This window comes from Protopterus annectens, chromosome 1.part2, assembly GCF_019279795.1.
Source record: "Protopterus annectens isolate FY-2018-M chromosome 1.part2, PAN1.0, whole genome shotgun sequence".
NCBI lineage: Eukaryota > Metazoa > Chordata > Ceratodontiformes > Protopteridae > Protopterus > Protopterus annectens.
The window spans coordinates 943274938-943301991 of NC_056727.1; the positions used below are offsets into that span (position 1 = coordinate 943274938).

Sequence of the window (27054 nt, forward strand, 5' to 3'; positions counted from 1 at the left end):
GCACCCAAGAACCTTTAATAAGAGGTATTTGCAGATAATGGAGCTGCAGTGCAGGACAGGTGCTAGCCTTAGACTGTGTTTGACTGCTATGAATGCCTCTAAATCATGACTGTAAACACTTTGAATGCCTTAAACAGTGCTTCATTTTCCAGAAAGGAAAAAAGAAATACAGAGTCTAAACCATTTAGCACAACCAGGTGCTACCAGATGTTTCACTTGCTAATTCACGGCTATAAAATTAAGTTTTTTTTTTTCCTGAACCTACCTTTGTCACAGCTTGCTCTGTTAGAAGTGTTACACTCTTCTGGATGTCTCTTACCAAACAAATATGCTTTTCGTTTGTGTTCAAAGCCTAAGAAAAAAGTTCATGCAGGGTTAAAGACAGAAGTAACAGTCATTCTTTCACAAAATTAACAAAATATATCCAGCCTAGATAGCTGCAATCCAGTATTCCTCTCAGCTGGCATACAATACTTTACACTAAAATAAAAAAAAACTACAGATACAATTAAATGTAAACATAGTTCTGAGTCTGGTAAACAAACAATGTGGTCAGATTCCTCTCACATTCAGGGCAAGGGTGATGATTTTTTTTTGAGTGTTCTTCCACGTATCACTGTATTCTATCACATCCCAAAATTAAAGCAAGAATGTATGCTAGAGCCCATCACTAACAGCCAAACTATATAGCCAATAAACAGATATAAAACAAACTTCAGGTTACATAGGTGAACTCCATCCATTCATCTATGTAACATGTTCCCACCCCTGAAATATATCTGGGATGGTTAGCCCTGTACTCACTCAGGCCAGAAAAGCAGAGTTTTATGAGAATCCTCATTGTAACAAGTAGATGTTTGAGTAGGATCACTGCTGGAGCAACATTCATGACCTAAGAGAACTAGGTAGGTAGATGCCCACCCAGCTGGCCTGACGCCAACAGCTCAGCAGACATAGACCCTAGCACTAGTGGATTTTTCCCCAAAGAGAGGATTGCATGCTCGTATCCCAAATAAGAGTCAGCCTGTCTCATTTTTATTTTTTTTCCATGGTTTAGGAAAAAGGCTATACCTTGTTAATGAGACAAACGCCCATGCTACATTCTTCCTTAAAAGGATAAAAAGGGCAATAGGAAGACAATGTCTTCAAGACAGTCTCACCTGCTGTTCCTGGCTTAGTGCACGTTTCCCAGAATTATCTTCCAGTCTTTCCAATGTCAGTGATGACAAGTACATGCACTTGATTCATCATTCAGAAAAAAACTGAATGGAGTAAATAACCAAGAGCACCACACCAAAAATAAAAATCCAGTAGTTTTATTCCACCACGTTAAGAGTTTAGCGATTTTGTCAAAAGTATATATGCACTTTTGACAAAAGCGCTAAACTCTTATCGTGGTGGAATAAAACTGTTGGATTTTTATTTTTACTGCAGTGCTCTGGGTTATTTACTCCATTCAGTTTTTTCTGGGTATGGATATTTTTGTTTTTCTTACTTGATAATCATTCTGTGGGCAGACCTAGCACTCCCAACAGTAAGGCTACCCATACATACGAAGGATACGCACTTACCATAACAGTCTGTAAGATGTATGTCCATTTTAATAAACCTCTAGGACTATAAGCTAGCCATAAGGCATTAAGAGCACTCTGAGACAGTGCTCCCTCTCAACTCACTCCCATGATGCTGCTCAACTCACAGCTTCCCAGTTCTCTACACATTTTAGGTATCCAAAGAATATGTGCTGCAGACAATCAAGAAGCAGGAAAACAAAACAGTAAATTTGTTCTAGCCATCTGTTGTGTGTAAGGGGATAACCAGCAGATGATGACCTGGATGCCCACGTTCCCGAAGGGAGAAGAATGAGATATCGTAAACCTCTTGTATCAGAGGCAAAATGGGACATATGTAAATTACAGTGGAAAGTCTAGCTTTGCTAGTTTTTTCTGTGTGTTTTTTTAACCACCTGGTTTCCCTGTGTGACCTTTTTCTACTCGTTTTAGAGAGAAGAAAGTGAGGAAAAGTACAGTTTTGTACCTACCATAAATGTAGATGTCCGAGAGACATGCAACTGCAGTCATAACATGTGGGTTGTCCTGCCTCAGGCAGCCCTCGGTCGGCCGGATTCCAAAGTTTGGGTCCGACGTCGGCTGATGTCGCATTTTTCTCCGACGTCAGAGCGGCTGGAGTACATAAGCATCAGCCGACGCCATTTTCTTCAGTGTTTCTTGCCCCAGATGCCCGGTGCCCTCCAAGGAAGGCTGTAATCAAATTGGAAGACAAAAACAGGATTCCAAACAAATAAATGAGCAATAAAACAAATACACCATAACAGATATCCCCAGCTAAGAGGAACAGGGATAGGAGTGGACCCTAGGCATAGAGGGGTATGGAGGGAGGGAAAACCCGACTGCAGTTGCATGTCTCTCGGACATCTACATTTTTGGTAGGTACAAAACTGTACTATGTCCTTCAAGAATGCAACTGCAGTCATAACATGTGGGTAGAATACCATAGCTTAGCTGGGGGAGGAGGTATGCTCTAGGAAAGAGATGGTGTGGCAATCAAACCCTGCAGGACTGCCGAAGCAAAGCCTGCTCTGGATCTGGAGAATAGAGGGAGATTGTAGTGTTTGGAGAATGTATGCACGGAGCTCCATGTCGCAGCTTCTAGAATGTCCTTGGTAGGCACCCCTCTTAAGAATGCTGTAGAGGTGGCTGTAGCTCTGGTGGAATGAGGTCTGACATTGGCTGGAACAGTCTTTCCATGAAAGGAATAACAGAATCTGATGCAATGTCCAATCCATTTAAAAATAGTCTGTTTTGAAATTGCTTTTCCTTGGACTGCAGAGGCGTAAGCTACAAAAAGTTGTTCAGACTTCCTACTGGCCTTGGTTCTGTCCAGGTAGTATCGAAGTTGTCTGTGGATGTCCAAGGTATGCAACAGTCTTTCCCCCTTATTCTCAGGATTGGGGAAGAAAGCAGGCAGATGAATGGCTTGATTTAAAGAAACCCTAGATACCACCTTTGGCATAAAAGTAGGGTTGGTCCTTAATGAAACCCTGTCTCTATGAAAAATAATAAAGGGTGGTATTGCCATTAGGGCCTGTAGCTCCGAAACCCTTCTTGCGAGGTAATTGCCAACAGGAAAGCTGTCTTCCATGAGAGAAATTGCAAGTCAACTGAAACTGCTGGCTCAAATGGAGGTAGAGTCAGTTTTTCTAAGACAAAATTGAGGTCCCAGGCTGGCACTGGGGCCTTTCTTGGTGGCTTAATGTTCTTGATTCCCCTGAGGAATTGTCTTAGCAAGGGGTGAGAGAAAACAGGAGGATCAGTATTGTATCTAGCTGAAATAGCAGATGCATGTATCTTTATGGAAGAATATGAGAGGCCGTTCTTTAACATATCTGCCAAATATTCCAAGATGAGTGGGATGTTCAACAATGATGCATCATGTCCCTTGCTGGTATTCCAATTGCTGAATCTTTTCCACTTTGCTAAGTAAACCTTTCTGGTGGATGGTCTTCGAGCCTCTTAGTATTCGCTGAACTTCCTTGGAGAGAGATAAGCTGAAGCTATTTATGGGATCTCCCAGGCTGTTAGCTGCAGTGTCTGAAGATTTGGATGCAGTGTTTCGAAATTGTGTTGAGTCAAAAGTAGAGGCCACTGGGGGAGGGCCCACCTCCTGGTGTGACATATGCTCCGTAGTAGTGGGTACCAATGTTGTCTTGGCCAATCCGGAGCTATTATGATTCCCTTGGGCTTCTCTGCTTTGATCTTTAGTAATACTGAGGCCATCAGTGGCAGAGGTGGAAATGCATAGATTGCTAGGGAGTTCCAGTTGAATGAGAGGGCATCTATTTTCCAAGATTTTGGATGGTATGACCTTGTGCAAAATTTCGGTAGAAGATGGTTGAGGTGAGAGGCAAATAGGTCCACTTCTGGCTTGCCCCATGTCGAAGTGAGTTGTCTGAAGGCCTTCGGATGTAACCTCCACTCGTGTGGATCTGTGAAATTCCTGCTTAGACTGTCCGCCAACACATTGTCTTTTCCTGGGACAAACTGGAATTGTAACTGGATGTTTAGGCTCAGTGATTTCTCCCAAAGCTGCATTGTCAGTCTGCAAAGGGGGTAAGAGTGGGTGCCCCCCTGCTTGTTTATGTACCACATCACAGTGGTGTTGTCTGTCTGTATAATTAAATGGCCTTGATGGAGTTGGTGTTGAAAAGCCTCGATGGCATGCATTACTGCCAGCATTTCCTTTTGGTTTATATGCAGATGTGTTTCCTTTGGAGACCATTGTCCTTGTATACACCTGCCTTCCATGTGCGCCCCCCATCCAAGGTCTGAGGCGTCTGTAGTCATGGTCTGTGTTATCTGTGGTTTTTTGAATGACATACCTGTGTTTTCCTGGCTTACCGAGGCCCACCATAGGAATTCCTTTTGTAGGCATGGAATGAGTGGTATGATTGTCTCCAAGTTGTTGCTGTGTTGAGACCAAATGCTTTTAGGTACCATTGAAGCTTTCTCATGTGTAGTTTTGCTAATGGAACCAGTAGAATGCAGGATGCCATGTAACCCAGGGCCTGTAGGAATCTCCTTGCAGTCATCTGGGTGAGTTTTGCTAAACCTTTGAAGTAATGAGTTAACTTCTCTTGCTTGTCTTCTGTCAGGTAAGCCATCTGAGAGGCTGTGTCTAGTTTGGCTCCTAAGAAGATTATTTGCTGGGATGGCTGCAGTCTTGACTTTTGGAAGTTGACTGTGTATCCCAGAACTTGAAGTAATCGTATGACATAATCCAGGTTTTTTGTCAACATCAATTTGTCGTCCGCTTGTATGAGGCAGTCGTCCAGGTACGGGTAAATTTGTATACCCTGGAGCCTGCAATGAGCAATTACTGAAGCCAGGCATTTTGTAAATACTCTGGGCGCAGTAGATAAGCCAAATGGCAATGCTAAGAATTGATAATGCTCTGGCCCTGCAAGAAATCTGAGGTATCTTCTGCAGCTGTGTCTGATAGGGACATGCAGGTATGCCTCCTTGAGGTCCAGAGTAATCAGCCACGACTCCTTGCCCAGCATGGGAAAGAGTTGCTGTAGAGTCAGCATTTTGAACTTTGGTACTATGAGAAAGGTGTTTAATGCGGACAAGTCCAGTATTGGTCTCCATTGAGATTCTTTTCTTGGAACAAGGAACAGTCTTGAGTAAAACCCCTGATCTTGTTCTTGTTGTGGAACTCTTTCTATTGCTTTCATTCGAGTCAGCAGAGTGATTTGCTTGATAGCCTCTGCCCTCTGATTTTGTGGTAGGTTTGGCATGCCTTGCTTTCTTGGTAAGGTGTGAAAATGAAAGCTGTACCCTCGGTCTATAATGTCCAAAATCCATTTGTCCTTTGTCAGTCTATGCCAGTTTTCTGTAAACAGAGATAATTTCCCGCCCAAGGGAGCTTCTAGTTGTTCCCTGGTAGGCGGTAGTAGAGGAAAGTCATTGAGTTTGTGGTTGTTGGGCAGGTGAAACCCCTGCGTCACTTCTTTGGTTTCCTGGCTGCCATTGTCGTCCCCTGTAAGGGCCTCTGTATTGGCCTCTTCCTCGGCCACGTCTGTTCTTACCCCTTTGAAACTTTTCTGGATTAGGAAAGAACCAGTTTTTTGAAGGCCAATTCCTACTGAATCTGGGGGGTTGAACCTGGAGGAAATCTTTCACAGTCTGAACTGATTTTGCTTTTTCTTGGATGGTCTTTAACACATCCTTAGCATTTGCACCAAAAAGCTTGTTCTTTTCCAAAGGTGCATCCAGAAGTTTTGCTTTTACATGATCTGGTAGAGGTTGATCTTTTAACCAAGCATGTCTACGAATCACTGCCCCTGTCATAGCTGCCCTACATGAAGCTTCCAGTGCATCATATCCACACTGCAGGAAGTGATTGCTTACTTGCTGAGTGTTATGTACAGCTTCCTGCAAAGTCTTCCTGTCTAAAGGATCAGGAGAAGCTAATGTTTTTGTAAATCTTCTAAGAGATAATCCTGATATTGTAACATATGAAAAGGCAATTTAAAGCTCTCATAGATAAGGTAGTGGATGTGTAAACCTTTTGCCCCATCTCTCTAATGACCTCGCTTCCCTGTTGGAGGGCAAAGGATTTTTTGAGGTGGAGGCTGAAACTCCTTTAGGCCCCTGTGAAATAGTTTCCAAATCAGCAGTATGGGCCCTGAATAAATGGGAATGAGTTTCTGGGACCCTGTAATACCTGTCTGGCTTGGCTGGAGCAGGAGGAAGAGAATCAGGGGTAGCACTACAGTCAGAATACAAATCATCCAGAACATCAAGTACAGGAGGAATAGCTAAGGGCCTGTGCTGAGGCTTCTTAAGGAAAGTCCTCAGGCGTTTCCTAGAATCAGTATTCCTGACCTTGCCACTTGAAATGTTCCCTCATGGTGTGCAGAACTTCCCCAAAAGAAATATCCTCAGGAGGGGAGGCCGAAGGGATGGAATCTTCTGCATCCGAGTCCTCATAGGTCTGGAAGAGCTCTTCCTGGCTATCAGAGTGGACAGAGCCCTCTGAATCTTCATCTGAAGGAGTAGGGTCAGAGGGTTCAACCCGGGGCCTTTTATCAGGAGGAGGCTGGGATGCTCTCTCAGGATGGGCCTGTGAACCTCTAATCATGGAAATTAAATCAGAAGCCATGGACATAATTTGTGTCTCCGGAGTCGGCTGAGGTAAAGATTTAGAAGTAATATGCTTGGTTTTGCTGGCTGCCTTAGCCCTAGTGTAGGCCTTAATAGACATGGCCATAGGAGGCCTGGCAGCTCCACGTGCAGGAGTGACCTTGTCTACAGCAATGGTCTCGGGCATTTCCTCGGTTTCGGTATCCGGAGGAAAATCTATAACTGGCGTCGGAGTAATGTCTGGAATCGGAGGCGTCGGTAATGCGGTGTCTTCGGTTCGGAGCGGTGGAGAGACAGTCTCAGAGGGAACCGGAGCACTCCGTGGAGTCGGTGGTAGACGCGGGCCGAGGATGTCGGTCCCGGTCTTTTCGCTTTTTGGGAGTTTGCAATGTCGGAAGATCAGACGGCATGGTGTAAGCAAAATTATCGCCGAAAAAATCTTCAGCGAACTCCGCCCGGCGCCTGAGAGTGCGCTTGTTGAAGCGAGCACAGGCTACACAGGTCGAGACGTCGTGGTCTGGGCCCAGGCAAGGGAGGCAGTAAGAGTGGAAATCCTTATGAGGTATTTGTTTACCACAAGAAAGACAATTGTTAACTTTTTCAGTAATTTCTGACATCGGCTGAGGCAAGAAAAGGTCCCCAACGGGGTACTTAGCTTTTTTGATGACTTCGGTATCGTAGAATACAGGAGCTGACCGACCGGCACTTGCGAACTGCTTCTGCTTCGGGCACCGCGCGGCAAGAAAGACGGAAGAAAATGGCGTCGGCTGATGCTTATGTACTCCAGCCGCTCTGACGTCGGAGAAAAATGCGACATCAGCCGACGTCGGACCCAGACTTTGGAATCCGGCCGACCAAGGGCTGCCTGAGGCAGGACAACCCACATGTTATGACTGCAGTTGCATTCTTGAAGGACATCATGTGACCAATGACTAACACTAGAACTGCAAGAAGTGTAAAGTGCATTGTTTCTTCATCGGATAAGTGGTCCATCTTCAATAACCCATATAATAGCACCCTAGCTACATACCAGGATGAATCTGGAGAGGCAAATGTTTGATTGTGGTAAACCCCAAAGGAAGAGTGTACACCATGGAACAGTATCAGGTTTGTAATGCTTACTCAAAGCTGCTCAAGATGGACCAGATGCCTGCAAGCAGATGTCATCTACTGAACCATTGCTGAGGAAGGTGGCACATGCAGCTACAGTTACAGATGAGGTGGCCTTGGGCAGAAGCACTAGTTCATGGCCTCCACTGAGGTACCAAAACTTTATATGGTCCACAATCCACTAATGCAGGGTAATTCTAGATACTGTAAAACATTTATTTACAAAAGCAAGGGAGACAAGGAGCTGATGCATTTTACTAAATTCTCTGGTTCCACAGATTTAAAATCGGATACCCAGTGTACCTCCATATACTGAAGATGTGCACTCAATTTGCTTTAAAGGTGGGGAAAGAACACAAGTACATTTAATAGACTGGTTCTAGTGTTACCAGGAAACTTGAATGAAGCAGAATAGGTAAACAGGTTGAAAAATGACATCATTTTGAATGTGGACACCATCACAAACATGTTTAGGAAAGAAATATCCACAAATGGTCCCCAAGCATTTTCTTAATGTGACACTAAGAACATCCTTGTTTAAAACCCTTTCTCCATATAGGAAGGAGGAACTAGTTCCATCACTCCCTGGGACAGCATGTGATGGACTGGTAGAAGTAGGAGTCAGGTGTGGTGGTTGAGGAATTACCGCTTGAGAACACAGGAATTGCCTACCACCACCATATGTGATCTTTATGACCTTCAGAACCATGCTGTTGCCAAAGAGGAAAGGTGGGTATTCATACTGTCTGAAAGTGTGTGTGTGTGTGTGGGGGGGGGGGGGGGGGGGCTAAAAAGGTACCTTGAATAGGCATTCAGACAAACTATTCTTGGCTTTGGGGGGTTTCCTGAAATCTTTCTGGAAAAAATAGCTGTGTAAGAACATGTATTCTTTACATGAGGGAGCTGCCTGCCCAGGTGACCTGACGGACAGTATACCAAAGTCTTTTACTGCTGTAGGGTGTGCAGTAAGTCTCGCGTAGGTAGCTATCGGATGTAAGCCATAAAAGTGACATACGCACGCACCATCCTCAGAACTGAAACACTAGCCAGAGAGAAAGTCCAAGGAAGAGAGTGTCAGTACATCCAAGAACCACAGGAAGTAGGGAAGGAAGGTGGGGCAGAATAGTGCAGAAGAGAAGGACATCTATTGTTATGGTAAATTCTTACAACTAATCTATGCCTTTCTCTTCATCTGTTGCAGTATTCGTTACATGAGCGACAATACCAAAGATCATGCAGAGAGGGGGGTGGAATTAGCTTAAGAATTTTCCAGAAGCCATAAAGGATGGCCTTGGCAAGCCCAGCCCTGTATCTAAAAATGGAGCCTGTTATGTTTGGTAAAGGTGTGGACAAAGGTCCAGGTAGCTGCTTCTAAAATAGAATTGGTATCTAGTCCCCTCAGGAAGACACTTGAGGACGATACTGCTCTGGTAGAGTGAGCTTCGACCTAACAGGTAGGCATTTTTCCATGGTAGGCATAGCAGAAAGAAACGGATTTGGAAAATCAAGTTAGAGATGGTCTGTTTGGACACAGGCAATCCCAGAGCCCTGGGGTGGAAAAACAAACAGCTGGTCAGACTTCTTAACAGGCTTAGTTTTGTGAAGGTAAAATCTGACTTGTCTATGCATATCAACCATATATAGGATCCACTCACTGTTTTGCAGAGACAAGAAAAGGTTTGGCAAGTGAATTACCTAGTTTAAAGACAACTCAATAACTACTTTGAGCATAAAGAAGGGTTGCGAAGGGACACCCTGTCTTTGTGGAAGACTAAAAAGGGGGGAGAAGCCATCAGGGCCTGGAGCTCGTAGACCCGTCTGGCAGAAGTTACAGCTAGCAGTAGGACAGTTTTCCAGGTGCAGTGTTTAAAGGAGCTACAGGAAGATGGCTCAAAGGATGAAAGGGTCAGTTTCTCTAGCAGAAAGTTAAGATCCCGAAGGGGGTCCCACAGGTCTCCTGGGATGTCTAATGTGGAGGACGACTTTGAGGAACTGTTTGGACTCAAATCCCAAGGCTAATGGAGGTGAAAAGAGCAGACATCCAGAACAGGCTGACAAATGTGCTTTTATTGAAGAATAAGCTAAGCCAGAATTGAGCAACTCACACAGGTATGAAAGAACCAGAGGGAAATCCACGGTCAGTGAGTCTCCTGCAGAACTTGAAGCACGTCTTCAGAGAATTGGTGTCTAAAAGGTATCAGGGCTCTATCACCCACAGGGTCAGCTGCAGAGTTTCCATCTGTGAGTGGATGAGGAAGCCCTTGTTTTGTACAAGTCCACTCTGTGAGGTAACTTGTGATGACTGCACTTGGTTAGGTGCAGGAGAAAGGAAAACAATGCTGTCTTGGCCAATAGGGAGTCACCAGCAAGTTTTTTGGTCTGTTCCACTGAATCTTCAGTGGGACTTGCAGAATGAGTGGAAGGAGATGGAATGCATACAGACACTCCCCCCTCCAGGAAACTGACAGGGTTCATTTTCCATACCGGAGAGTGTGGTTCTCTGGGACAAAAATTTGGAAGCTACTTGTTCAGAGGGGAGGCAAACTATATGAGAAATACTGCACTGGTGGAGTGCGTGTCCAGGAACACATCCCAGTGAAGCATCTACTTGTGGGCCTGTGTTGTGGATCTGCTCAGTGTGTCTGCCAGAGTTCTGACTTGAAGGGATGTAGACAGCCTGTAGGGAAAACTGAAGTTGGTGGCCTAGCTCCGAAACTTGTAAGGCTAAGCTGCATAGGAGGTAGGATTTTGCCCCCCCTGCAGGCTTGTTTACATATCACAGGACAGTCATGTTGCCTGTGTAGATACTCAGTCATCCTGGGCTGGGGAGGGATTGGAAGGACTGAATTTCTAGGATCAATATCTTCCTCTCTTTTACATTTATGTGGTCCTTTTCCTGAGATGGAGTCCTTTGGCCTTAAACAGTATGTGGGCTAAGCACAGCCTCCAAACCTGTATCCAAAGCATCTGTGTACAAGTCTCGAGTTGGGGGCAATGGGTGAATGGTAGTCCGAGTTGATAGACATTTGCTGTATCCACCATAGTAGCTCTTTCTTTAAGCAAGGAAGGAGTGGGATTAGAAGATGCAAGGGATGGGCATGTGCCCACACCAACTTTAGGAACCGCTGAAACTTTCTCATATGGAATCTTGCCAGGGGTAGCACTGGGATGGTGGAGGCCATCAGTTCTGGGATTTTGAGGAAGTGCCTTGCTGACAGCTGGTGTACAAGAAGGATCTATGAGAACGTCTAACAGAGCTCTTGAGCCCTTTTTGGGAGGGGGGGCACTAACATTTTATCTGTCTGGAATCTGCACCCCAAAAAGACATGGTATTGAGATGGGATGAACAGATTTTTTGAAGTTGATAGTGAATCCTAAACGTTGTAGGATGGCAATGGCTCCTCAACAGTTCCTCTGGTGTGTTTGCCTGGAACAGGAAGTCATTCAGGTAAGGAAAGATTTGAATATCCTGGAGTCTGCAGAAAGCGACTACTGGAGCTAAACATTTTGTGAAGACTCTTGGGGCTGTAGAAAGACCAAATGGCAAGGCCAAGAAGTGAAAGGGCCAGGATCTCTCAGAGAAACATAGAAATTTCCTGAACTTGGGATGAATGGGAACAGGCATCTTTGATGTCTATGGATGCCAGAAAGGCCTGTGGGAGGATCACAGGAAAGCGTCTGAAGGGTCAGCATTTTGAAGGAGGATACCTTTACGAAGATGTTGAGGAAAGAAAGGTCTAGGATGGGTCTCCAAGGACGTTCCTTTATGGGAACTATCAACATGCAAGAGTAGAAGCCTGTTCCTTTTTGGGGTGTGGGCAAAGACTGTTTGGTTCCCTGTTAGCAGGTCTGTCAATACTTGGGGAAAGAGCAGTATCTGATCTGCATGAGGTTGTGGGATACCCCCGAAGGGAGGCACCGTGTGCCAAGCCATAAAATATCTGTTTTATGATGTACAGGACCCAGACATCTTGTGTTATGGATTCCCAGGCAAGGAGGAATAGGCGTAGGGAGAGAGGGGTATTGCAAGAGTGTCCTGAGGAGTCTAGAAGAACCACCTGCTCTTTCAGGAAATGGGCTGTTTGGTTGCATGGGAAGAGGGCGCTAAGAAGTGATGAGGTTTCCTGCTCCCCTTGGAGGGCTTGCATTAGGAGGGCTGGGATTGCCTGTGGACAAAAACCTGTTTTGAAGGGTACTTGTGAAATTTTGAAAATGGAAAGACCAGAATATGGTTGAAGTCTTCCAACTCCTTGCTCTTTTCCTGCAGTGACTTCAAGAGATCAGCTGAAGACTTACCAAATAAGGCAGAGTTGTCAAGAGGAGCATCCATGAGCTACACCTTGATGTCCCCAAGGGAGGAGTTAATGCCACAAACCAGGCAAATCTTCTCAGTGCTGAGGCAGAAGCTGCAGCACTTGCAGAATCCTCAACAGCACCAAAGTTGCATTTTATGGAGCGTCATCCCACCTGACAGGATACAGTAATTAGGGAAGAGGCCAGGGCTTTATTTTCTGAGTTTGGCATGTCAGATACTATTTTAGATGGTTGTGAAAAGTTCCAGGAAATACGCAAGTTATAGGTGTTTGGTAATTCAAAGCCCTGATTGCCAATATAGCTGAAGTGCAGATTTTCTTACCCAACCTCTCCAGCTGCCTACTGTCTTTGTCAGAGGGGGGAAGAGAAGTGGAAGGAAGGGACCTTGAGGACTTGATAGAGAGATGACAGAAGGGGTCCACCACAGGAGCGTTAAAATAGGAAACTGCAGTCTTGAGGGACTTTATCTGTCCGGCTTCTTAGGGGCCAGAAGCTGTGAGTCAACGTATAGGGGAGTGGAAACAAAGGTATCCAGAAAAGCAGGAGTAAACTGGAGGGATAGCTGAAGGGCTAGGGGGTCTCCACCTGGAGGAGGTTGTAGCATCTCTTTTGTACGTCAGACATTTGTAAGCTGTCCCATTTAAAGCGGTCTCACTTTTTTCAAGTGTCTCCCCAAATGGGATCCCATCCATGGGGGAGTCCGTTCCATTACAATCTTCCTCAGAGGAAGCACAGTCTAATGGGGAAGGATCTGTGAGGAGTAGGCTAAGGAATCAACAGTCCCAAAAGGAAGAATTTTGCTTTGAAGTAGGTCATTGTCTGACCCTTTTTTTGAGGGGAGGTAGGCCACAAGAGAAGGGGGAGGGGACCAGGAGGTAGGCCTCAGGGCCATGAAGGCCTTGAAAACTCCTGCACCAAATTTTGACACTCTTTCTGAAGGTCTTGGGATGGTGAGGAATGGCTGGTTTTCTGCCTTTTCTTAGGAGTGCCCATCCAATGTAAAGTAGAGGATCCGGCCGTAAGCCTGCACTCAAGCACATCTGAGTCGACTTCTTACCTCATGAAAATCTGAAAGATTCCCCAAGGGCCTTTCAACAAAAGGAGCCTTGGTTCCCCTAGACATCAGTACCTGATGTGTGGCCTCCCTGGATGTACTAGCATCTGGTTCTAAGGCCGTCTGTAAAACTGGCTCTGACTGAGGATCCGGATCGAAACACTTCTCCGGGCTATAGTGCGCCTCGGAACATCCATGGGGAGAGGCGCAGCTTCGAGCCTAGGGGTTTTTGGCCCTCCCCTTGGTAGGCATGGTCGTTGGGCCAAAGGATCCCTCCATCGTGCTTATGGCAAGAATTTTCAAGTGCTGGTTCTCCAAGTATATTGCAAGGGATGAAAGTTGGCTATGAAGGGTCTTGGGGACAAAACTGGCAGATAGAACAGTTTTTATGGTCATGGTGGGGCCCAAAAAGTACAGTAGTGTACACTTAACATAACTGTAGATGTTAGAGTGTATTCATTGTTGCAGTCATTACATTTGGGTAGAATCCCAAATTTATGGATGGGAGGATGGAATTATACAGCATTAGGAGCAGTTATAAGGCCCTGCAGAACAGCAGTGGCAAAGCCTGCCCTGGATTTAGAAAAGAGGGGTAAATGGTAATGTTTTGCGAATGTATGAACTAAGCTCCAAGTAGCAGCTTCTAGAATGTCTCTGGTAGGAACCCCTCTGAGAAAAGCTGCAGAAGTAGATGCAGCCCTGGTGGAATGAGATCTGATCCCCTGGGAACAGGTTTACCATGGTGCATGTAGCAGAAAGGAATACAATGGCTTATCCATTTTGAAATAGTCTGCTTTGATATAGGTTTTCCCTCTGCCCCTGCAGCAAATGCCACCAGTAGTTGCTCAGACTTTCGTAGAGATTTTTGTCCTGTGTAAGTAGAATCTTAGTTATCTGTGTACATCCAATGAATGCAGAATCCGCTCCCCCTTGTTCTGCGGATTTCGGAAAAAAGTTGACAGATGAATGGTCTGGTTAAGAGCCACACTGGATACCACCTTAGGCATAAAAGGGGCTGATTCTGAGGGCCACCCTGTCCGGATAAAAGATAATGAAAGGTTCCACTGCCATGAGAGCCTGTAGTTCTGAAATCCTTCCAGCTAAAGTGACTGCTAAAAGAAAGGCGGTCTTCCAAGAAAATAGCAGCTGGTTCAAAATGAGGTAGGGTGAGTTTTTCCATCACAAAATTGAGGTCCCATGCAGGGGTCGGTGCTCTCCTGGGAGGTCTCACATTTTTGGCCCCTCTGAGGTACTGCTTTAGCAGGGGATGAGAATAGAGAGGAGGCTCTGTGTTGTCATGAGCCAAGATGGCAGAGGCATGGATTTTTATAGAAGAAAAAGATAGGCCCTTGTGAAGCATCTCAGTTAAATATTGCAAAATCTGAGGAATATTGGGCATTGCTGTGTTCATTTCCTGTGCTTGTTTCCAGGCACAGAATATCTTCCATTTATCAGCATAAGATTTTATAGTACTAGGCCTTCCAGTTTCCAAAATGACATCCATCACAGGTTTACTGAGAGATGTGACTGGTGAAATTAGTTGATTAGCCATGCTGCAAGATTCAGAGTTTGGAGCAGACTGTGCAGAATTTGATAGTTCTGCTAAGACAATAGATGAGGTGTCTGAGGCAAGTACCACAGAGGAAGGTGTGACATATTCCTTAAAAGCAGGTACCAGTGTTGTCGAGGCCAATCAGGAGCAATTAGAATCATTTTTGGTTTTTCCTGTCTGACTTTTAGTAAAACCTTGGAGAGCAGAGGCAGAGGGGGGAAAGGCATAGACTGACAGGTATTTCCAGCTGAAGGATAGAGCATACACTTTCCAAGCTTTTTTGTGAGGAGTTCTTGTGCAGAATTTGTCTAACTGGTAGTTTTGGGGAGAGGCAAAAAGATGTCTGGGCTCCCCCATTTTCGTGTCAACGTGCTGAAGATTTGTGGATCCAGTTTCCATTCGTGTGGGCCCATAAGATTTCGGCTTAGGTCATCTGCCAGAGTATTTTGCTTTCCTAGCAGGAACTGAGCTTGCAGATGTATTTGCTAAGTCAAGGCTGTGTTCCACAAGGCCATGGCTAGTCTGTAAAGGGGGTAAGAGTGGGTACCCCCCTGCTTGTTTATGTACCACATAACTGTGGTGTTGTCTGTCTTTATCAGTAGTTGTCCTGGATGAACGAAGTCCTTGAAGGCTGTCAGAGCATTCTGTACAGCTAGCGTTTCTTTCTGGTTGATATGTAGGTGCATTTGATTTGGGCTCTATTTGCCCTGAATGCAACTCCCTGCCAGATGGGCCCCCCAAGCATAGTCTGATGCGTCTGTAGTCAGGGTTTGGGTGGCAAGGGGTAGAATGAATGACAGCCCCTTGTTTTGGTGACAGGCCTCTGCCCACCAAAGGAACTCCTGTTGCAGGCAAGGAATGAGAGGAATCATTGTTTCCAGGCTGTGACAATGTTGACTCCATAAGCTTTTTAGGTACCACTGAAGTTTCCTCATATGCAGTCTTGCATATGGAATTAATAGAATGCAGGATGCTACGAACCCCAAAGCCTGCAGAATTTGTCTTTCAGATAGCTAGGTTTTTGTGGCCACTTGTTTGAAGTATGTTATCAACTGAATTTGTTTGTCTGGAGTGAGGTAAGCCATCTGGGCATTTGTATTCAAGCTTGCACCCAGGAATGTTATTATTTGAGAGGGTACCAGTTGTGACTTCTTTTCGCTTATGGTGTACCCTAGGCATGTTAGAAGCCTTTTTACAAATGTCAGATGTTGTAGAAAAGTGTCCTTGTCCTCTGTCTGAATTAGACAATCATCCAGATAAGGATAAATTTGAATGTTTCTTTGTCTGCAAAATGCAATTACTGGTGCCAGGCACTTTGTGAAGACCCTGGGCGCAGTAGATAAGCCAAAGGGCAGTGCAGAGAACTGGTAATATAAACAGCCTGCTTTGAAGCGGAGGTATCTTCTGCAAGATTCCCTGATTGGGATATGCAGGTAAGCCTCTTAAGTCTAGAGTTACCAACCAGGCATTCTTGCCTAGCATAAGCAGTAGCTGTTGAAGAGTCAGCATCTTGAATTTTGGAATGTCCAGTAAAGTATTGAGAATGGATAAGTCCAGAATTGGACGCCATGATTTGTCTTTCCTGGGTGCCAGGAAAAGTCTTGAATAAAAACCTTGTCCTTTTTCCTTTTCTGGTACTGGTTGAATAACCCCCATATCCATGAGGGACATTACTTGTTTCTGGGCCTCTGCCCACTGATTTGGGGGCATATCTGGCCATCCATTTGGAATTGGAAATTAAATCTGTACCCCTGGGATACTATATTTAAGACCCACTTGTCCTGGGTAATTAGATGACAATTTTGAGCATGAAGTGCTAGTTTTCCCCCCAAAGGGGCTGCCAAAATATAAGTGCTTGGAAATGGCAGAGGAAAGTCTTTGAGACCATTTACCATAGGGTGGTTCTTTGCTACTTCCTGATTTGGAGGTGGAGGCACCCCATTGTTTTGTCTTATAAGATCCTTGTGACTGAAACCTGGAGCCTTTGGAATGTCTAGGTTTGACCTGAGCGGCTCTGTTGGGTACTGGAAAGAACCAATTCTTAGTAGGCCAGTGTCTACTGAACCTGGGTGGCTGCACCTGCAAGAAATCTTTTACAGTTTGCATAGATTTAGCTTAGTCTTCCATCTTTTTTAAAACTTCTTCTGCCTTATTACTAAACAGACTGTCCTGCTGCAAAGGAGCATCCAACAATTTAGCTTTAACATGATCAGGCAGATTTTGCTCCTTGAGCCAAGTATGCCTTCTTATCACAGATCCAGTTACGGCGGCCCTGCAAGAGGCCTCCAAGGAATCAAAACCACATTGCAAAGTATGCTTTCCAACTTGTTCAGCTGAATGCAATAAATCCTGCGACTATTTTCCACACAATCAGAAATCAACATTTTCTGTTTCAGTAAGCTCATGACATGCTGTTGATATTTAAGCATATGAAATTGACAGTTTAAAGCCCTGATTGCCAGGGTTGCAGATGTATAAACCTTCTTACCCCATCTATCCAGCGCCCTGGAGTCTCAGAAGGGGTAGGATTTTTAGCAGTAGAAGCCTTAACACCCTTGGGACCCTGAGAAATACTTCCAGGGTCAGCAGTATGATTTTTGAAAAGAAACTTGGAGTCAGGAACCCTGTAATATCTGTCTGGCTTACTAGGAGCTGGAGGCAGGGAATCAGGAGCCATGCTGGATTCTGAGAAAACAACAATGTCTAAAACAGGAGGTATAGCGAAAGGCCTATGCTGAGGAAGAAGAAAATCCCTAAGCCTCTTTTTGGATTCTGAAAAGTCCTGACTCTCCCAATGAAAATGTTCCCTTAACGTATGCAAAGTCTCTCCAAAAGAAAAATCCTCAGGAGAAGCAGAAGGGATGGATTCTTCTGCATCAGAGTCCTCATAAGGGGGGATAGAAAATTCCTGATCAGGAGGAATCTGAAGAAATGGAAACCTGATCTGAAGATTCATAATCAGTGCCTTGCCTAGGCCTCTTAGCAGGAGGGGGTTGGGAAGCCCTGATCAAGGTAATTAAATCCTCAGCCATTTTGATCATTTGTTTTAGGCATAGGGGCTTGAGCAAGTGGCTCATGCGTCGTTTTTTTAGACATAGTAGTTGGTTTTGGCCTTGTTTTTGATGATGGCATCGGTTTAATGTACAAATCTTTAGGCCTGAAAACACCCTCAGAAGCAGGTGACTCCTCAGTGGCTCCGGACCCAAGGGAGAGACATCCGCGGGTTCAATACTTGAAGAATCCCGCGGCATACCGGACTCTGAATGGGTCTCGGTAGAGGCCTGCGAATCAAAAGTAGCAGGCATCAGGGGCTGCAAATGCGCCTCACTGAGTACCGTCTACTGGCTTAGGAGAAGCTTTGTTGGTTTTGGACCTCGACAGTCTGTCTGTCTTTTTCTTTGCATTTTTTGTGAATTCCGGTAGTCTGATTGTTAACTGACATTTCAGGATAGTTAAATCTTGAACCAAAGTATTTAGAGGCAAAAATATACAGACACTTGATAGTGAGTTGGTTAAATTTAGCACAAAACCAACAGCAAGACACGTTGTGGTCAGGGCCTAGGCAAGGAATACAGTAGAAATGAAAATCCTTATGAGGTATTTGCTTCCCACAAGTAATACAATTATTAACTTTTACTGACATCGGTAAGGAGCAAGAAAAAAAGTTTCCCCAATGGGGTACTTAGCTTTAGTTTGAAGACTTTGGTTCTGAAACTCAAAAACGAAAATTTCAGGAGTCGACCAACCGGCACTTGCGAACTGCTTCTGCTTCAGGCACCACACGGCAAGAAAGACAGATGTAATGGCGTCAGCTGCATGTTTTATACCCCTGATGACCTGATGTCATGGAAGAGGAGACCGCAACAGACGCAGGACGCAAGACTTCAGGCCGACTGAGGGCAACCAGCCAGTAGATTACCCAAATGTAATGATTGCAACAGTGAAACATGAACATCAAAAAAGATACACAAGTGTGACTATCCTTGTGTGGAATCTGCCTTCCTCTATCATGCTTCCCTTTCTTGGATGACTAACTAAGCAACGAAAAAAACTAACAAAAGAGACAAAAACATTCCCCAACAGGGCACTTACCGTTAGTAAAAACTCAACTCCAACAGCGTAACATCAGAGACAGGTGATCCAACTGTTAGTTTTGGGGATGGTACAGGCATACATCACTTATGACCCATGTCCAACAGCTGCTTAAGTGAGATGTACCTCGCACCCTACAGTAGTAAAAGACTCTGGTATACTGGCTAACGTTGGGTCGCCTGGACAGGAAACTCCCTCATGTAAAGAATACTGCAACATAAGAATAGAAGGACATCCTCCTTGACATTTCTTCTTAAGTATCTGTTTAACTGCATTATGTGAAGACTGTTCATCTTTATAAATGGAAGGTTTTCCCCCAATGGACAATTGCCTGCCAAAACAAGGAAAGTACAGTTGTGTACACTTACATAAATGTAGATGTTAGAGTGTATTCACTTTTGCAGTCATTACATTTGGGTAATCTGCTGGCAGGTTGCCCTCAGTCGGCCTGATTAACAAAGTCTTGGGTCCTGCGTCGGTTGCTGTCCATTCTTCCATGACGTCAGGTCGTCAGGGGTATAAAACATGCAGCCAATGCCATTACATCAGTTTTTCTTGCCCCAAATGTCAGGTGCCCCCAAATGGGGAGCAAAATATATAAGTAATTAAACACACAAAAATATACCTCCAAACAAAAGCAAATACACCAAAAAGGCTTTTAAGCATAGTAAAAGAAAGCAGAGGTATAGCAAGAGAAAAACAGGGGGCTGGAGGGAGGGTAACAAGGACTGCAACAGTGAATACATTCAAACATCTACATTTATGATAAGTGTACACAACTGTACTATGTTCATGTTAGTGTTTCACTGTTGCAGTCATTACATTTGGGTAGATTCCCAAAGCTATGGTTGGGAGGATGGATTTACACAGCATTAGGAACAGCTATAAGGCCCTGCAAAACAGCAGTGGCAAAGCCAGCTCTGGATTTAGAGAAAATTGCTAAGTGATAATTGCTTGGTGAAAGTATGAACTGAACTCCAGGTAGCAGCTTCTAGAATATCCCTGGTAGGAACACCTCTAAGAAAGGCTGTAGAAGTAGATGCAGCCCTGATGGAATAAGATCTGATCTCCTGGGGGATAGGTTTTCCATGGTGCTTATAGCAGAAATTAATACAATGGCTTATCCATTTAGAAACGGTATGTTTTGAAATAGTCTTCCCCTGTGCCCCTGCAGCAAATGCTACTAGCAGTTGCTCAGATTTTCTTCGCTATTTAGTCCTGTCCAAGTAGAATCTAAGTTGTCTGTGTACATCCAATGAATGCAGAATCCACTCCCCCTTGTTCTGTGGATTGGGAAAGAAAGCTGGCAATTGAATGGACTGATTAATAGCCACACTCGATACCACCTTGGGCATGAAGGATGGATTGGTACTGAGTGACACCCTGTCCACATGAAAGATGATGGAAGGGGCTCCACTGCCATAAGGGCCTGCAATTCAGATATCCTTCTAGCTGAAGTGATTGCTAAAAGGAAGGCTGTTTTCCAGGAAAGAAATTTTAAGTCTGCAGTAGCAGCTGGCTCGAAAGGAGGTAGAGTGAGTTTCTCCAATACAGTACAAATGAAAATCCTTATGAGGTATTTGCTTCCCACAAGTAATGCAATTAACTTTTACTGACATCGGTAAGGAGCAAGAAAAAGTTTCCACAATGGGGTACTTAGCTTTTAGTTGAAGACTTCAGTTCTGAAACTCGAAAACAAAAAATTTCAGGAGTCGGCCGACCGGCACTTGCGAACTGCTTCAATTTCAGGCACCGCACGGCAAGACAGACAGATGTAATGGCATCGGCTGCATGTTTTATTCCAGATGACCTGACATCACGGAAGAAGGGACAGCAACCGACGCAGGACCCAAGACTTTGTTAATCAGGCCGACTGAGGGCAACCTGCCAGCAGATTACCCAAATGTAATGACTGCAACAGTGAAACACAATGAACATCAGCACAAACAATTCTCAAAAGCCTCAGAGGAAAGAATAGTTGTGTAAAATATTACCATAACCATAGATGTCCTTCTCTTCTATGTTGCTGTACTCTGGGAAGTCCTCCGTCCAAATGATCAAACATCTAGCCAGCATACAAAAGCTTTTAGCTACTGCAAGGTACGCAAGACATCGCACATACAGTGGATATAAAAAGTGTACACACCCCTGTTAAAATGTCAGGTTTTTGTGATAAAAAATGAGACCACAATAAATCATTTCAAAACTTTTCCCACCTTTAATGTGACCTATAATCTGTACAATTCAATTAAAAAAATCTGTTGCGGGAAAAATATAAAAAAAAACTTACAATAAGCTGGTTGAATAAGTGTGCACACCCTTAAACTAATACTTGGTTGAAGCACCTTTTGATTAATTACAGCATTCAGTCTTCTTGGGTAGGAGTCCATCAGCATGACGCATCTTGACTTGGCAATATTACTTGCAAAAGCGCTCCAAATCTGTCAGATTGAGGGGGGATCTCTTGTGCACAGGCCTCTTCAGGTCACCCCACAGATTTTAGACTGACTTTAGTTCTGGACTCTGGATGGGCCATTCTAAAACTTCAATTTTCTTCTGCTGAAGCCATTCTTTTGTTGATTTGGATGTATACCTGGGGTCATTGTCATGTTGAAATGTGAAATTCCTCTTCATCTTCAGCTTTCTAGTTAAAGGTTTTGGGACAATAGTGACTGGTATTTGGAACTGTTCATAATTCCCTCCACCTTGACAAAAGCCCAGTTTCCGGCTGAAGAAAAGCAACCCCAAAATATGATACTGCCACCACCATGCTTCACCTTTGGGATGGTGTTCTTTTGGTGAGGTGAAGTGTTTTTGCACCAAGCATACCTTTTGGAATTGTGGCAACAAAGTTCAACTTTGGTCTCATCAGACCATAACACATTTTCCCACATGCTTTGGGGAGACCTGATGTATTGTTTTGCAAACTTTAGCCATGCCTGGATGTTTTTCTGTGTAAGCAAAGGATTCAATCTTGCAACCCTACCCCATAGTCCAGACATATGGAGAACACGGGAGATAGTTGTCGCATATAGTACGCAACCAGTACTTGCCAGAAATTCCTGCAGCTCCTTCAGTTTTAGTCTAGTCTTTTCATCAATTTTGGTGGGATGTCTAGTTCTTTGCAATGTCACTGTTGTCACATTTTCTCCACTTTTTGGTGACTGTCTTCACTGTGTTCCATGGTATATATCCAATGCTGTGGACATTTTTTTGTACCCTTCTCCTGAGCGATACCTTTCAACAATAAGATCCCTTTGATGCTTTGTATGCTCTCTGCGAACCATGGCATTTGCTGTAGCAGGCAACTGAGTAAATGTCAGAAAAATCCAACTAGCTCAGCTGAACTTTATTTGCAGAGAGTCTAACCGATGGCAGGTGTGTACCCAAGAAGACGGAATGCTGTAATTAAATCAAAAGATGCTTCAACAAAGTACTAGTTTAAGGGTACTTATGCAACCAGCTTATTGTACATTTATTTTTTTTATATTTCTTCCCCCAACAGCTGTTTCTTTTTCAATTGAACTGTGCAGGTTATAGGTCACATTAAAGGCGGGAAAAGTTTTGAAATTATTTATTGTGGTCTCATTTTTTGTGGTCTCATTTTTGTATCACAAAAACCTGGCATTTTAACAGGGAGTGTACACTTTTTATATCCACTGTATGTGCTGACAACGTCAGTCATATAAGGACGTCCACACATACAATCCTCAAAGTACAATTGTGTACACTTACCATAAATGTAGATGTTGGAGTGTATTCACTGTTGCAGTCATCACACTTGGGTTATTGCCTGCAGGTAGCCCTCAGTTGGCCCGAATACCAGCGTTCTGGGATTTCTGCATCAGATGCTGTCGCCTCTTCCATGATGTCAGGGGTATAAAACATGCAGCAGAAGCCATTACATCAGTTTTTCTTGCCCCAGATGTCAGAAGCCCCCCAAATAGGAAGCTATTACATGGCGTGGAACACCTCCAGTAAAAAGTAAATACCTCTGCCATAAAAAAATGGCCATAAAGAGGATAGGTAGAAAGGATAGAGAAAGCCAGGGGGCTGGAGGGAGGGGAAACCAGGACTGCAACAGTGAATACACTCAAACATCTACATTTATGGTAAATGTACACAACTGTACTATGCTCTTCGTGTTTCACTGTTGCAGTTATCACACTTGGGTTGATTCCCAAAGCTGAGGAAGGGTGGAGGCAGTCAAGAAGTGTTAGGGCTGGCTAGCAGGCCTTGTAAAACTACTGTAGCAAATCCAGCTCTGGATTTAGAAAAAAATAGGTAAATGGTAATGTTTTGTGAAGAAGTGTACAGAACACCAGGTTGCAGCTTCCAGGATGTCCCTGGTAGGGACTCCCCTGAGAAAGGCTGTAGAGGTTGAAGTAGCTCTAGTGGAATGAGGTCTGATCCCCTGAGGGATAGGTTTTCCATGTTACTTGTAGCAGAAATGGATGCAGTGTGCTATCCATTTGAAAATCGCTTGCTTCAAAATGGCCTTGCCCTCTGCCCCTGTAGCAAAGCTGACTAGCAGCTGGCCAGATTTTCTGAAAGGCTTAGTCCCATCACGGTAAAACCAGAGCTGTCTGTGCACGTCCAAGGAGTGCAGGATCCTTTCCCTTTATTCTGAGGATTAGGGAAAAAGGTTGGCAAATGGATGGATTAGTTTAAAGCCACCCTGGATACCACCATGGGCATAAAGGATGGGTTAGTCCTGAGGGAAACCCTGTCAGCATGGAAAATAATGAAGGGCTCTGCCATTAGTGCCTGTAACTCATACACTATTCTTGAATAGCTAGAAGTAAGGCTGTTGGCTGTTTTCCAAGAGAGGAATTTTAACTCTGCTGAAGCAGCAGGTTCAAAAGGGGGAAGTGTGAGCTTCTCCAGTACAAAGTTAAGGTCCCAGGCCGGGATGGGAGCTCTCCTAGGGGGCCTTAAATTGTTAGCTCCTCTCAGGAACTGTTTGATGTGAGGGTGAGAAGAGAGGTGGGCTCAATATGATAATGAGCTGAGATGGTAGAGGCATGAATCTTAATGGATCAGAAATATAGGCCTCTGTGCAGCAACTCTGCTAGGTAATCAAGAATTTGAGGTAAGGTGGACACAGCTGTGTCCTTTCCTTGAGAATGACTCCAAGAACAATATCTTTTCCACTTTTCAGCATAGGATTTCCTAGTACTAGGCCTTCTGACCTCAAAGAGGACGCCCAGCACCTGTTTGCTGAGGGATGCTGGTGGAGTATTCAGGGGATAAGCCAGGCTGCAAGGTTTTGGGTTTACAGCTGTGGATGCAAAATCTGTCCCTCCTTCTGAGAGGGCAGAGAAGGTGTCTGATGTAGGTGCCAGGATAGCACTGCTGTCAGACTGCGTTGGAATGGGTACCAGTGCTGGCGTGGCCAGTCTGCTTCAATAAAAATTGCTCTTGGCCTGACCTGTTTGATCTTGAGTAGTACTTTTGAGAGGAGGGGCAGAGGAGGAAAGGCATAAATTGAGAGGGTTCCCATGTAAAGGATAGGGAATCCAACTTGCAGGCTCTGCTGTGAGGGGTCCTGGTGCAAAATATGCTCATTTGGTGGTTTTGGGGGGGGGGGGGCAAAAAGGTCCACCTCCAGTGTTCCCCACCTCTGGGTTAAAAGTTTGAATGAGCTGGGTTTCAGTTTCCACTCATGAGGGTCCAGTAAATTTCTGCTTAAGTTGTCTGCCAGTGAATTTTGCTTGACTGAAAGGAAATGAGCTTGTAGTTGCACTTGGTTGCTCAAGGCTGTGTTCCACAGGGCCATGGCTAACCTGCAGTGTGGAAGAATGACCCCCCCCACGGCCTGTTTATGTACCACATAACAGTGGTGTTTGTCTGTCTTTATCAGGAGCTGTCCTGGAAGGATAATGCATTTGAAGGCTGTCAGAGCAATCTGTACAGCTAGCATCTGTTTTTGACTGATATACAGGGGAATTTGTTCTGGGCTCCATTTGCCTTGAATGCATTTGCCTGGCATGTGAGCCCCCCCATGCATAGTCTGTTTTCAGGGGATTGGCAGCAAGGGGTTGAGTGAAAGGAAGTTCCTTGTGGCTGCATGCTTCTGCCCACCAAAGGAACTCTGCCTTTAGACAAGGTACGATAGGAATCACTGTTTCCAGGTCCTGAGAATGTTGACACCAGAGATTTTTTTATTTTTTTTTTTTTTTTTAAGTGCCACTGAAGTTTCCATTTGCAATCTTGCATATGGAATTAGCAGAATACATGAGGCCATGAACCCTAGGGCTTGCAGTATTTTCCTTGCAGATATCTGGGTTTTGGTGGCCATTAGCTTGAAATAGTTTGTAAAATGGACCTGCTTCTCTGGAGTGAGAAATGCCATCTGGGAAGTTGTGTTCAAGCTTGCTCCCAGAAAAACAATTTGTTGGCTAGGCACCAGTTGTGATTTATTTTTGTTGATGGTGCACCCCAGTGAAGTTACAAGTGTTTTTACAAATGCCAGGAGCTGAAGTAGCAATTCTGACTGTTCGCCTGAATCAGGCAATTGTCCATGTATGGGTAAATTTGAATATTTCTCTGCCTGCAGTATGCAATGGCTGGAGCCAGGCACTTTGTGAATACTCTGGGTGCAGCAGATAAGCCAAAGGGGAAGTGCAGAGAACTGACAGTACATAGAGTCTGCCCCGAAACGTAGATTATTTCCTGCAACACTCCCTTATGGGGATGTACGGATAAGCTTCTTTTAAGTCTAGGGTGACTAACTAGGCATCCTTGGCTAGCATAGGTAGAAGCTGTTGCAGTGTAAGCATTCTGAATTTTGGGACCACCAGAAAGGTGTTGAGAACTGATAGATCCAGGATTGGGCACCAAGAGCTCTCTTTTCTGAGCACCAGGAACAGTATGGAGTAGAGACCCTGTCCCCTTTGTTCTACTGGAACAGACTGAATAGCCCTGATATAGAGAAGATAAAGTACTTGCTTTTTACCCTCTGCCCACTGGCTTGGAGGAAGGTCTGGCAACCCCAGTTTGGGGTTGGCAGTGAGTGAAGTAGAATCTGTATCCCTGGGATACAATGTTTAGAACCCATCAGTCCTGAGTAATGGACATACAGTTTTTTTTGCATGAAGGGCGAGTTTTCCTCCTAGGGGTGCAGGTACATGGGCACGGCTGGGAAGGATAATTGGAAAGTCATTGTGAACTTTTTCCATGGGGGGGGGGGCTTACCACTCCCTGTTTTTGAGGTGGAAACACTCCATTGTTTAGATCTCTGCATACCCTAAGACTGTAGTCGTGGGGGTCTGTTTCCCCTGGGTTTGGACTGAGAAGCCCTGGGAGGGACTGGAAAGGACCAGTTTTTTGAAGGCCAATGCCTACTGAATCTAGGTGGCTGTACCTGTAAGAAATCTTTGATGGTTTGCATAGATTTAGTTTTTTCTTCCATCTTTTTAAGAACTTCTGCTTTTGTGCCAAACGATTCTGATTTAATGCAGCATCTAGTAATTTTTCTTTGACATGGTCTGGCAAAACTTCTTCCTTCAGCCAAGCATGCCTTCTCAGTACAGAGCCAGCAACAGCAGCCTTGCAAGATGCTTCTAAGGCATCAAACCCACACTGCACAGTATGTTTACTAACTTGGTTTGCAGAATGCATTAACTCTTGTAAATCTTTATTTTCTGCACAATCTGGAAGTAACACCATTTTTTTGTTTAATTAGTTCCATAACATGTTGCTGGTACTTCAACATGTGAAACTGGCAATTCAAGGCCCTGATGGCAAAAGTTGCAGAGGTATATACCTTCTTACCCAATCTGTCTAAAGCTCTAGAATCCCTGTCTGAAGGAGTAGGGTTTTTGGCTGTAGTAGCCTTAATGCCTTCAGGTGGCTGGGAAATGGTCTCTGGATCTGCAGTAGGATTCTTAGAGAAATTTGTGAGAGTCAGGTACTCTGTAGTACTGGTCAGATTTTCAAGCAGCTGGTGGTAAAGTTTCAGGAATAAGACTGGATTCCATATCCAGGACAGGGCTATAAGCTAGAGGCCTGAGCTGAGGCAAATCTAAAAATTCCCCGAGTCTCTTTTTGGACTGAGGACAGTCCTGGCATTCCCAGCGGAAATGCTCTCTTAAGGTATGCAAAGTTTCACCAAAAGAAAAATCCTCTGGAGGGGAGGCAGAGGGAATGGAGTCCTCTGCATCTGAATCCTCATAGGTAGATAAGGGTATGTCCTGGTAATCAGAAGGGTCAGAGTCATCTGACTCCTGGTCTGTAGAATCAGAAGGAAATTCAATTCTTTGTCT

The 27054-nt window shown here is 44.6% G+C and overlaps 1 protein-coding gene across 1 annotated transcript in view; it reads right to left on the bottom strand.

The window, feature by feature from the left end:
* The window catches only part of WDR43 (WD repeat domain 43), a 1886673-nt gene that overhangs the window by 986594 nt on the left and 873025 nt on the right, over positions 1 to 27054 (bottom strand). Inside the window, exon 9 of the mRNA XM_044059887.1 lies at positions 266 to 352. Coding sequence (XP_043915822.1) covers positions 266 to 352 — 87 coding nt within the window. The remainder of the gene's footprint in view (positions 1 to 265; positions 353 to 27054) is intronic.